This window comes from Ochotona curzoniae, unplaced genomic scaffold, assembly GCF_017591425.1.
Source record: "Ochotona curzoniae isolate NIBS_2020 unplaced genomic scaffold, NIBS_Ocur_1.0 contig_2723, whole genome shotgun sequence".
NCBI lineage: Eukaryota > Metazoa > Chordata > Mammalia > Lagomorpha > Ochotonidae > Ochotona > Ochotona curzoniae.
In genome coordinates, this window is record NW_024465573.1 from 25,281,394 (window position 1) to 25,293,564 (window position 12,171).

Genomic DNA, 12,171 nt, shown 5'->3' on the forward strand with positions numbered 1-12,171 from the left:
CATGAGCCTAGAACTCAATCTAGATCTTCCACAAGGATAGCAAGGATCAAAGGACTTGAATCAGTCTATTGCCTCCCAGGCCGCACATTAGCAGGAAACTGCACTGAACGCAGCCAGGGATTCTGACATTGGATGTTATGGCATCCCAAGCCATGGCTTAACCTCTGTACCTCATGCCTGCCCTTTATCATTCATTATGTATATTCACAAATAAGAACAGTTTTCAAACTGACGGAGCACAAAAGCTGTAGAAAAGAATATTTTATTGAAACAGTTTTCTCAATTAACAATGGAGCAAAGTACAATTTGATTCAAACCTGTCCAACCAGCCTCAACTGCTAATGAAAGAACTCGAATGTACAGAAGAGGAGGGGGCTGGGGGCGAGGGTGGGAGTGGGGACCTTTAGGTCCCTCTGCTGCCAATGTGGCAAAAACAAAAAGAGGGAGCCAAGACAAAATGACAGATACAGCCAGGTTCACCCCATCCTGGAGCTCAGGAGGCTGCCCTCCAGGTCCTGTGGCCAACGGGACGTGCCACGCTAGAAGAGCAACGCACACGAGGAAAGCCAGGCTGGCCCTCTTTCTTCACCCGTAAAGCCTGCCTCCAAGAGTGCCGTGGTGTATTTACATTCACACTGCATGGTCTCTCCAAACCCCAAGGTCTTCGGGATAGGGGCTCACAGTAGTAAGCACATTTGGTCAGTCCAGGGGGGTGGGGGCAGGGGCACAACAGCAGGAGAGGGAGGCAGGGCAGGCACAGGACCCTGGGCTGCTGGCTCTTGGGAAGATGTGGGGTTCTTAGGGCTTACAGGATGCTGCTATCCCACACTGATGACAGCCTTTCCTGGACCCAAGAGCCCACAGGCAGGAGACCGCCGGCTTTCACCCATTTCCCTCCCTCTGCTCTCTGCCTACTCTGGCCAGTAGGGGGTCACCCTTCCAGATTCACTTCCATCGCTCCACATGGAAGGGCTTTGGGCAAGGGAAACAGAGGACCTTGGAGGGAGAAACCAGTAGAGAATCAGAAACCAAAGTAGGTAACTGAGGCAGGCGATTGCAGCCACTGGGCCACACGGGATGGTAATTCCATGGTAGAAGGGGAGAGAAGGGCAGGCAGTGTGCCCAGAGAATGAACACCTATCAGTGTGTTCTACCTCTAGGCCCATTCAAGCCACTGTAGGTCATTCCCTCGCCCTCCTGCAAGGCAAAGCATTAAGCCCCAATAGTGATTCTTCCCCAGGGTAGGGCCTGGATGGGTCAGGAGCCAGGGGTGGGAGAGAGATGGAGAAAATTCTGGTTTTAACTACAGAGCTGTTCCAGAAGGAACTGGTGAGCTGCCCTTCCTTCCCTTTCTCCATGCTCCAGTCTCAGGTGAGAGAAAAGGCGTCCCAGAGGGCAGGACCAACCCCTCCTCTCGATGTTTAATAAATATAAGTGGCAGGAGAAGGAGGGGTTGTGACAAACGAGGGGCAAGGAGGTGGAAGGTGGGGGTTATAGTTCGTCATTCTTCACAGGCTGCTTTTGTCGTGCTGGCTGCTCCTGTTCAGACTCTGCTGGGGAGAGCAGAGGAGAGCAGCTGAAACAGGTGTCTGAGGCCCCAGCGCCTTGCGGCAGCATTTCCCTCCAGACCACCCAGGCTCCCAGCATGCCCCCTGCGTGGCTCTTACCTGCTCCAGGCCCGCCTAACTCCAGAGGCTCTGAGTCTGCAGGTTCAGATTCTGTTTTGGAGGAGGCCAAGGGTGAGTCAGGAAGAGGCTTAAGGGAGCAGTTGGCTAACTGTGGGTAAATATCTGAGGATGTGCGGGGCCACGCTGGATCTCTGCCTGCTGTCCTTTTTTGTTCTTGTTAAAAACAACTCTAAAGACTTAAACGCTGTGACAGCTCGTGGGCCATCCAGAGATGCACCTGCCAGCCTGCTTACCCCTGGACCAAGGCAGTATTCCCCAACTCACGTGTCTCTGTTTTCCCGGGTTCTGGGATGGGCTTCACATCTTCAGCCTGGCCTGCAGGGAAAGCAGACAATGTATGCCCAGGAGGGAGAAAGGCCCTCCCTGCCTGCAGAGCCAGGGAGCAGGCCCCTGCCCTCACCTGCTGGGGGGATGACCTTCTCCCCCTGCTCACTGTCACTGCTATTGAGGGGAGGCTCTGCTCGGGTTCCATTCTTGTCCTTGGGCCTGGGCCGGGGTTTGGCAAACTTGGCCTTATTGAGCAGGTACTGCACCTCACGGTCCAGGGCCATCATCTTGGCCTCGATGTCTTTTGAGAGCAACACAGGCTTGTCTGTGGCAGGAAGCTTGGCCTGCTCAGCCACCGTTGCATTCTTCCAGGCCTGTGCAGGGGGGAAAGGGGAGCCCAGGATAGGCTCAGGGTGGTAGGCAGCCACAGGGAAAGCACCCATCCCTCTCCCAAATGAACCCAGTCCGCAGCCAGCCCCAGGCTCTTCCTCACACTGGGAGTCCTTCAGCCTTCCTGTCCCCACTCCCCACCCCCTCAGGGCACACGAGGCCTCCTACCATAGAGCCCGCACTGCACGCTTCTGCTATGCAACAACAGCAGCATGAAGCTCTCATTTCTACTTTCAGTTCTTTCCACTTGGAGCCCTGACTCAAGAAGTCCTCATGCATCGCTAACAGTTTCTGCCTCGTGTTGCCAGCCACCTGGGCCCACCCAAACCTGGTCCCTCTTGGAGTGTGGCCCGGCCCTCGGCTCCTCACTGCTGCCCTCCCTAACCCCATGGGCCCAGCCTTCACTGTTCCTTTCCTTTCCTCTCCTGACTCCCATCAAAGCTCAGGCCCAATGCAAACATCCTTCGTCTTCCCACTGAGCAGCTGAGCGGCCCTCTGGCGCCGTGTCCTGTGGGAATGTGGTGATTACCCAGGTCTCGTTGATGACCTTCTCTAACGTGGTCATCTCCACCTCCGTGAAGATCTGGTCCATCTCTGGGATGAGCCGGGCCCCCCTGCAAGGTGAGGACAGGGTCAGCCCCAGATGGGGGGTGGGAGGAGGAAGGAGCGAGGGCCAGGGGCATTGGCAGGGCTGAATGCAGAAAGCCAGGGCGCAGGGGCCACTCACTTGAGGAACATGCTGGAATGGTTGAGGAGATTATCGAGGGCTGATAGCCGTTCTGGCCACTTCCTGCGCTCTTCTACCCGAAAAAACAGCCCTTGGCACAGTTTCTTCAGCTCAGCCAGCTTCTCCTTCAATTTCTGAGGGAGGCAGGGATGGGCAGAGAGGCAACAGGAGAGCCCTGCAGTTAGTGCCACATCCTGCCCTCTGGCATCATACCCAGCTCCTCACCCTGACTCCCACCGCAGCTGCTGTGGCCTGGGATGCCCTCACCATGGTGGTGGCCTCAAAGCCCTCATCTTCTAACCAGGTGGAGGCGGCCTTGAGCTTCCCTGAGATGTCCTCCCGCTGCTCCTCGGTTGACACCTCCTGGTACTCGGCTTGGTCCAACTTGTCCTGGGGAGGGACACACAGGTGGGTGGGGTCCCCCAGAGCCAGAGGCCTCCCAAGCCCAGCCCCCATGTCAGAGCTGGGCTGCTGCCCAGCCTCCCCACCTGGGTCTCAAAGATGAAAGCCTCCAAGCTGTTGGCAGCTTTCTCTCGCTCCTGCTTCTCCAGGTCCCGAGAGGTCAAATCCTCCAGTCTGTGGGACAAGAAAGGGTAAAGGCTCAGGATGCAGGATCCCCACCCACTCTCACACCTGGCTCACACTCACACTGGCTGACTTACTTCTGCACTGAGCGAGCCAGCTCAGCCTCTGGCAAGTCTGGCACATCCAGAACCACCAGCTCCACTCCGATCTCCTCTACCATTTTTTGCTTCCGGGCCGGCTTGGGCTTCTTCTCTTCTGGGGCTGCAGGTGTGCCCCCGGGCCCCGCTTCCCCCTTCTCACCTGGCTTCTGGGCAGGAAGAGGTGGGGATGTGAGGAGGAGTGTGGGCCTTGCCTGGTCCCCACAGGGCCAGGCCCAGCAGCTCTCTGTCCACCTCTACCTCTGGGGTCTCAGCTCACCAGGGCCTCAGGTTTGTCCCCAGTCTCCTTGTCAGTGGCCTTTGTTGCCTCAGGGCCTGTGTCCGCCTCCGGCTCTGGGGCTGGGGGCTGGGTGGTCTCATCTGCTGATGGGGCCTCTGCTTCTCCCTTGAGCTCTGCCTGTTCCCCGGGCTCGTCCTTGCCACCATCAGCTGGGCTTTCCTCTTCCTCCTGGGGAACAATCACACCCCCACCCCCTGCAGATGAGCTTTTCAGCAGCAGGTCTTTTGGCAGGCCTAGTCTCCACAACGCAGGTGCTTGTGGTTGCGGACACCCTGTTGGGGTGACCAGATGACAAGAGCATGGGAACAGTCAGCAAACCGTCCCTGCCATGCCCTGCCCCACATACCCCAGGCTCCCTGCTGAACTCACCTGCACAGTGTCGGTACCATTTTCCTTGGTATCTGGTGTGGCACCTCCTCCAAACAGGCTGGAAATGGTGTTGCCAAGTTCTAGGGGGAGGCAAGCTAGAGACTCAGAGGAGGCCCATGGCATGGGTTCCCTACTGTCCACATCCTCAACACCCTGCTTCCCTGAGCCACACCCAAATCCAAACACACTCTGACACGCATGCACACACACACCCACGCATGCACACATCTTACTGGTGAGAGTAGATTCTTCCTCCGGGCTATCCTCCACCACGGTCTCAAACACAGACTCCACCTGCAAAACGGACATGAATGAAGCGGCCCACTCTACATGCAGAACTGGGAGCGGGGCTGGCCTGTCCACCTGAGGACTCTTGGATAGCTCCCTACCCCCTTTGATCATGAGCCTTTTGAGCAGTAGCCTCGCTCCTGCTGCCACTGGGAGCGCCCACTCCTCCTGCTCAGTAATGGCACCCCCCGGGACATCCTTAATGACCATCAATCCAGAATTGCTCAACATAGCGGCTGCCACAGCCATTCCAGGGCTCCCCCAGAGAGACTCTACACACTCGCAAGCATTTATAGCTCACGAGAAGGTCCAGACCAGATCCCTGGGCAGCCCTGGTGAGGACCACAGCCCATCGAGTCTGCACCTTTTTGTCATGTTTAATTCTACATGGAGCCCAAGTGGGAAGGGGCTGGCCATACTCTGCCTTGCACACGGGGACCCCCACTCTGTGCTTACCCTGTCCAGACTCAGCACCCCACTCTCATCCAGGTTGAAGTGAGCTTTGATGCCCTTGGACTCGTAGTCGGGGTACTTCTTGAAGCTCTCCCCTACACCTTTTAACTTCACTGTAGTCAGATTCTGTGAACCAAATACCCTGGATGGACAGAGAGGAATTGGAGGGGACCTGCCCAGCTGGCACAGCCTGGCACTGAAGCTGCTAGTGGCTCTGTCGGAGGATGTGCTTGGGATGGCTGCACTGCCCAGAGAAACAGCCTGCTTTCCCTGGTGGCCCACCCATGCCCAGGTTCCACAACCTCCCTGGCCCTCTCAGTCACTACATGGTGGTCATGCCTCCCCTGCCCCAGAGCCCTGCCCTCTGCCTCCCAGCCTAGCCCCTCACCGGAGCTCCTCTGGCCCTAGGAATCCCAAGTCCCCGTAGTTGATGTGGAAGTTGAAGTCATGGCTGTAGCGGTTGAAGGTGATGACTTTGCGCTGAGGGTAGGGCCCCATGCGGGAGAAGAGCACCCGCTTGTTGTGCTTCAGGCTGCGCACTCCGGGCTCCTCCTCCACCTCCCTGGTGAATTCCACCTACATTGTGGGCAGACAGGGGACACTGGAAGACCAGTGGGTGGGGAGGGCATGGACCCCTCCCTGTTGGCAGAGACAAAAAAGGAAGAAGTGGGGTTCCTGCCTGGGAAGCAAAGGGCACTCACTCACCAGGATCGGGTAGACCACGGCATCTCGGATCACAAATGGCTTCACCTTGAAGGCCTTGCTAAGGGCAGCTGCCTGGTACACGGCCCCCATGGCGGCTGCTTCGTCCGCATTGATGTTCTTCCCTAGCTCCTCCCTACGAGAGCCCCAAGCTTCAGCACCATCCTCTGTGGTGTGTATGTGGCGGGCATGAGACAGCTAAGTGGGGTTCCCTCCCTCTGCCCTGTAGTCCCAGCCACATACTCACTTGCCCACAGCCTTCAACAGCACTTCCTGAACTTTGGGGACCCGAGTGGCCCCGCCCACCAGAATCACCTGCTCAATTTCATCCTGCAAGACAGAAAGGAGAGGAAGGTGAGATGGGACCGGTGCCTGGGTGGTCAACTCTGTCTCACCTGCCCCGGGCCTCACCAAATTCATCTCGGCACTCTGCAGGGCCTGCTGTACCGGCCCAGGCACCCGCTCAAACAGGTCTGTGCACAGCTCCTCAAATTCTGTTCGGGTCACTTTCGCTTTGAAGTCCACATCATCCATCAGACCCTCGATCTGGGAGAGATGGGAACCATCAGAGAGCCTGCTCTGTGGTGGCAGGATTGACAGCCAAGAAGATGGTGGGGGGCCCTCCTCCCCACTGTCCTCAAGCAACCCCATGGGAGCACCTGTGCCATGTGGTCAGCGTTGGCACTCAGGACGGTTTTGAGTCGATTGGCCTCACGGAGCAGCTTGGCCATAGCCCGCGGGTTTTCGCGCACATCCTTTGCTCCCTGGCCTTTGCGCTGCTCGTTGAATAACCCAGCCAGGTGCTCCCGCAGCCGCAGCTCCATCTCCAAACCCCCCAGGGTGCGGTCAAACCTGCTCAGGGAAGGAGTGGGGAACAGTGTGAAGAACATACAGGGTCCTCCTTGCTCCAGAGCTCTGAGGCACCTGCCTCCTTCAAGCTGGGACACATGATCTGCATGGCTGACACTTCATGGGGACAGCTCACCCGTGCATCCACAGTATCTACCACACATCACCTACTGATGATCACTCGCCTCTGGAAACACCAGGCAGCAGTGATAGGGAGATGGAGTCCCTGCTGTCAAGCAGCTAACAACCCAGCAGTAAGGAAGCCATGTAAATTGTAAATGTTAAAATTATACATGCTGTGAAGTAGAGCAGACCATGCCAGGAGACTGAACCACTTAGCAATGTCCAGAAAGGCTTCCTCAAAGAAGTGATGTCTGAATCAAAATCTGAAACATGGGTTGGGGCTGACCAGCTAAGGAGAAGGAGAACAGTCTAGATGGAAGCAACCTAGCTCACCATGACTTAGGAGACGGCCTTGTAGGATTCAGAGGAGGACAAGTGTCACTGGAGACCAAGGAACAAGGGGGCAGCTACGGGAGGTGAGACTCGGGCGGGTTTTGGTATCACCCAGTTTTTCTAAAGAAATGGATCACAGGGCCCGGCGCGGTGGCGCAAGTGGTTAAAGGTCCTCGCCTTGCACGCCCGGGATCCCATATGGGCGCCGGTTCTACCCGGGCAGCCCCGCTTCCCTTCCAGCTCCCTGCCTGTGGCCTGGGAAAGCAGTCGAGGACCACCCAAAGCCTTGGGACCCTGTGCCTGCGTGGGAGACCCAGAAGAGGCTCCTGGCTTCGGATTGGCATAGTATCAACCCGTAGCGCTCACTTGGGGAGTGAATCATCGGACGGAAGATCTTCCTCTCTGTCTCTCCTCTCTGTATATCCGCCTTTCCAATGAAAAAAAATAATAAAAATTAAAAAAAAAAAAAAAAGAAATGGATCACAGGGCCTTGCAGCGTTGTCTAGCAGCTAAAGTCCTGGCCTTGAACACACTGGGATCCCATATTGGCACCGGTTCTAATCCCAGCAGCTCCACTTCCCATCCAGTTCCCTACTTGTGGCATGGGAAAGCAGTGGAGGACAGCCCAGAGCGTTGGGATCCTGCATCTAGTGGGAGACCTGGAAGAGGTTCCTGGCTCCTGGCTTCGGATTGACACAGCACCAGCCGTTACAGTCACTTGGGGAGTGAATCATTGGATGGAAGATCTTTCTCTCTGTCTTTCTTCCTCTCTGTATATCTGACTTTCCAATAAAAAAATAAAATCTTAAAAAAAAAAATGGATCACAGATTGGCTTTCTTTAAAGAACCCTCTAGGGACTGGCACGGTAGCATATCAGGCTAATCCTTCATCTTGCATTGCAGACATTGCATATGGGCACCAGTTCATGAGAGCTGCTCCACTTCCCAGCTCTGCTAATGGCCTACAAAAGCAGCAGCAGATGGCCTAATCCTTGGGATCCTGCATGCACAGGGTGATAGAAGTTCCTGATCAGCTCAGCTCTGGCTGTGTGACTGTACAGGGAGTGAACCAGTGGATGGAAACCCTTCCTCCTTTTCTATGTAAATCTTCCTTCCCATTAAAAATAAATAAATCTTTTAAAAACAAAACACAAAAACCCCACAAAGAAACAAGCAACCCATGTCTGTGTTATGATAAAAAGAACTGAAAGGAGGTATCACTGAAAACCAAGACAGCTCGATTAATCCTAGAGGTAAAAGGCAACAGGGGCCTAGACCAGCCTGGGAGTGGCAGAAACCACCAACAAAAGCAAGATGACAAAAGAGAAGTTACCTGCGGGCTTATGGCCTTCCCTAGAGTGAGTTCAGTGGACCCCTTGTCCTGTAAGCTGCCCAGCTGCCTGCCCATCCAATCCCCTGGCGCTCCCCTTGCTCTGGGTAAGTGATTCCCTAACGTGCAGCTGTGAGGAGGGCAGCTGTCCAGCAGAGGGCAGGAGGATGAAGAAATACCTGCCCTGGGGGGTCTCAGCAAGAAGCCCAGCTTCCAGCAGTCACTCACCCCACCCCACGGATCTGCAGCTGGGGCTGCATGCCGGCCTCCTTGGTCTTCACCGTCTGGTAGGTCACGATGGTGCACACGGTGCTGCCGGAGCCCATGTCATAGAACATAATGTTCTGCAGAGAGATCAGAGCGACAGTCACAAGCTGTCACCATCCACCTGCCAGCCCTCAAGGAAGGGCTGGTCAGCACCAAGTTCAACAGCCCCAGTGTGGGCTGCAAGGAGGGTGGTTGCCTGCTACCACTGCCCTTTTGCCAAAAGCCAGCCATGCACATGAAATGCAAATAGGCCAGGAAGCTGCCACCCCTGGACTCGGACACTCCAGGAGTCCCCGGTTCACCTGGGCAGTGGCATTGATATCTTTGCGGCGGAAGACACCGTAGCTGAGGGCGGTGGCTGTGTTGTCGTTGATGAGCTGCAGTACTTTGAGGCCAGCCATGCGGGCGGCCTGCAGCACAGCCCGACGCTCGGCTTGATTGAAGAAGGCTGGCACTGTGATCACCGCATCCTTGATGGGCTGCTCTACAGGAGGAAAAAGAATGGGGTCCCACCGGCTCCACACCTTACAGGAGGCCTTCCAACTGACATCGGGGGCCAGGTGACCCTTTGTTGCTGGTGTCTGTCCTGTGCCCTATAGGATGCTGAGCGGCATTGCTGGCCTCTCCCCCAACAGACGCCAGAAGTGACACAAGTAGGTCTGCCTTGTAACTCACTCCCAGGGTACACTTGGCTGCCACTGGTCCCACCTCAGCACTCACCGGCAAAATCTTCAGCCAAGGAGCGGGAGTAATTGAGAATCATGCCCAGCACCTCCTCGGGGGAGAACTGCAGCTGCCTGCGGGGAGGGCAGGGAGGGCACTGAGTGGCTAGGGAGGCCGGAAACGCACACGGGGAGGAAGGAGCCCACCTGCCTATGGGGTGGGCAGGTGCACGACACTCACGGGCTAATCTGGAAGCGCACGGTCTGCCGCTGTGGGTCGAAGCTTAGCTCGTGTTCAGGGAAACGGGCTTGATAAAGGGCCACGTGTGGGTTATCCGCCTGCTTCCCCAGGAGGTGCTGGAAGTAACGCAGGGTGGCCTTCGGGTTCTTGATGGCCTGAGAGGAAGTGAGGGAGAGGCCGGTTATCAGAATCCCAAGCTTGGTGGTATCACGAGCAAGATAAGGGAACACTCCCCTCTACCCCCAGTCTACTCTTGCCTTGCCACCATAAAAACAAGCACCATCTACTCACCATGCCTGCAGCACTGTCTCCAAACAATCTTTCATTCTCCTTCAGGGTCACCATCACAGGCGTTTTCCTCCGTGATTCCCTGAGGGAAAGAGATATGGAACCCATGGGAGTGTGTAGGACAGGTGTCCGTATCAGAGCCTCAACACTCCCCTGGGATCACCCACCACACAGATGGCTACAGGGAGTCCAGGCGCCCTCCCTCCTTCCCTCCCCTGGTGCCAGAGCCACCCTCACTTGTTCAGAACAATCTCCATGGGCACTCCGGGCTTGACGATGGCCACCTTCATGGATTCACTGCCCAGGTCCACAGACATTACAGTCAGCGTGTCTGCAGGGGACAAGAGGTTTTTGTCAGTTTGTCGGTGAGCCCCTTTTCCAGGTCTACTGAGATCCCTCCACGTTCCGTGCAGAAAGTAAGATGGCAAAAGACAAGACAAACGCCCTGGGACCTGCTACCTAACAGACTTCCGGCCAGTCACCCCGGAACCCTTCCCCTGGTGACACTCGTTTATTACTTCTTCTTTGGGTCCCTCTTGGGTGTACCTACCACTTAGCGCCAACAGGTCGGCTAGGAGCACAAGCAGCAAGGCCCAACAGGCAGGCCTCCTCAGCCTCTGCCTCTTGACTGTGGCTGCCATCACGCCCCTGGGGAGGGGAGAGAAGGGAAACACACACTCGTAACTGGATACCCCAGTGAAGGGGACACAGCCACAGATCCAGGACAGAGAGAAGCAGTGAGATGAGTACCTACTCTTTCATCTCTGCCCACGGCACAGCAGCTTATATCCCCTTCCACCTCCTGGAGTGCCAACCACTCTCCAGTCATTCACACCAAGGCCCAGGCGACCCAGCAGAGGCCGTGGACTCCATCACATTCCCATGAGAGAAGAGACTAGGCCAGGAGGAAGGAGACCAAGAGCTCCCGCGGTCCACCGCACAGGTGCACTTAGCACCAGGGCCCTGCTGCCAGACACCTGCAGGTGGAGCCGGGGATCCCTGCCCGCAGCTCAACTACCTCTCCACACTTGGGGTTCAGGGCCGGGAAAGTCGGCCCGGGCCTGCACGGGAACTGAAAGGTGATGACGTCGGGGGTGGCTGGGATGGCAGGGCCTGTTGCCACGGCATCCCTGCGGCTTGTCCCGCCCACTCCCCTTCCTCACCCTCACTCGCAGGCTTGTCCCGCCCACTCCCCTTCCTCACCCCGGCTCCCCTCAGCGACGCTGCGCCGGGAAGCTGTTAAGGTTGCTCGCACGGCAGGTATCGAGTATCCCACTGCTTACCTAAGCCTCACCTGACCGAGGCTGAGGCGCCCACTCCCGGAAACGGAGTCCTGGCCACCCTCAGCGCGTTGGGGGCGCCCCGAAGCCCGAGCGGCAGGGCCAGGCGCCCCGGCGTCCGTGCGGCCCTCCCTCCCGTTACCGACCCGCCCCCGGAGCCAGCACGCTGCCTCGCTCACAAGAGGTGGCCGGCTCCGGGCTGCATACCCAGCCCGGCTACCTCCTCTGCCTCCCCGCTCCTGTGGCCCCCAGCTCCGGGTCAGATGCGGCGCGGACGTACCCACGAGACCGGCAGCGCGCCCCCCAAGCCCCGCGCCCTTCACAACTCCCCCTCGGTTTGCAAACTGTTACATTAACCACCAACCTCTCGGCGGCGTCTCGCGCACCAGCCGGCCCCGGACGCGGCGCGCGCTCATTGGAGCGGCTGCCGGCCGGCCCTGCTGCCCGCGCTCGGCCCCGCCCCAGCCGGCCCGGCGCGCACTCCCATTGGGCCACGTCCTAGGCCCGCCTTCCCTCCGATCGAGGCTCTCCCTCCCAGCTCCTCAGCCTCCCGGCGGCCGCGGGGCTAGTCCGCCCGTTGGGGTGATTGGTCCACGTCACGGGCCGGAGCGTCGCGCTGCCTCCTCCCCGCGCCGGCCCCGCGCCGGCCCCACCGCGGCGGCTGGGGCATCTTTTCCGGCCTAGGGGTTGGATGCGGGGCGGCCCGTCTCGGAAATGATCCGCACCTGGAGTGTGCCCTGCGCACGGTCGGTGCGGCACTGCGTACCTCTTCTTGCGGTCACCCGGGGAGTGCCGGACTAGGATCAGGAATGACCAGCATCCCTCTCCGCGGCCGTGCGCAAGACGCCTTTGCTTGCCGGCTTTGGATGGACATGACCATGGTGCTTTGGCCGCCCCAACTTCCTTCTGCTGCTAGGTTGGGGATAACCAATGTGTTAGTGGCAAGAACTT

General features: G+C 57.8%; 1 protein-coding gene across 5 annotated transcripts; it reads right to left on the bottom strand.

Moving 5' to 3' along the window:
• Nucleotides 1–246: 246 nt before the first annotated feature.
• On the bottom strand, nt 247–11,639 carry HYOU1 (hypoxia up-regulated 1). 5 transcript variants are annotated; one of them, XM_040977089.1, is made up of 26 exons: nt 11,585–11,639; nt 10,491–10,588; nt 10,178–10,271; nt 9,944–10,022; nt 9,653–9,807; nt 9,470–9,546; nt 9,052–9,233; nt 8,711–8,826; nt 6,507–6,699; nt 6,259–6,393; nt 6,095–6,177; nt 5,851–5,983; nt 5,534–5,721; nt 5,149–5,287; nt 4,638–4,698; nt 4,405–4,484; nt 4,015–4,203; nt 3,735–3,904; nt 3,561–3,648; nt 3,340–3,462; nt 3,073–3,206; nt 2,875–2,959; nt 2,089–2,329; nt 1,953–2,003; nt 1,668–1,718; nt 247–1,553 (listed from the first exon to the last, which is right to left on the bottom strand). In XM_040977089.1, exons 2-26 carry the CDS (start codon nt 10,579–10,581, stop codon nt 1,492–1,494), a joined length of 3,000 nt encoding a protein of 999 aa, XP_040833023.1. In that variant the 5' UTR covers nt 10,582–10,588; nt 11,585–11,639; the 3' UTR covers nt 247–1,491. The 5 variants fall into 5 exon arrangements, with proteins under 5 accessions (XP_040833023.1, XP_040833026.1, XP_040833027.1 ...); XM_040977092.1 differs by lacking the exon at nt 11,585–11,639 and adding an exon at nt 11,441–11,563 and having other exon boundaries at nt 247–1,550; XM_040977093.1 differs by lacking the exon at nt 11,585–11,639 and adding an exon at nt 11,224–11,394 and having other exon boundaries at nt 3,735–3,901.
• Nucleotides 11,640–12,171: the final 532 nt, after the last annotated feature.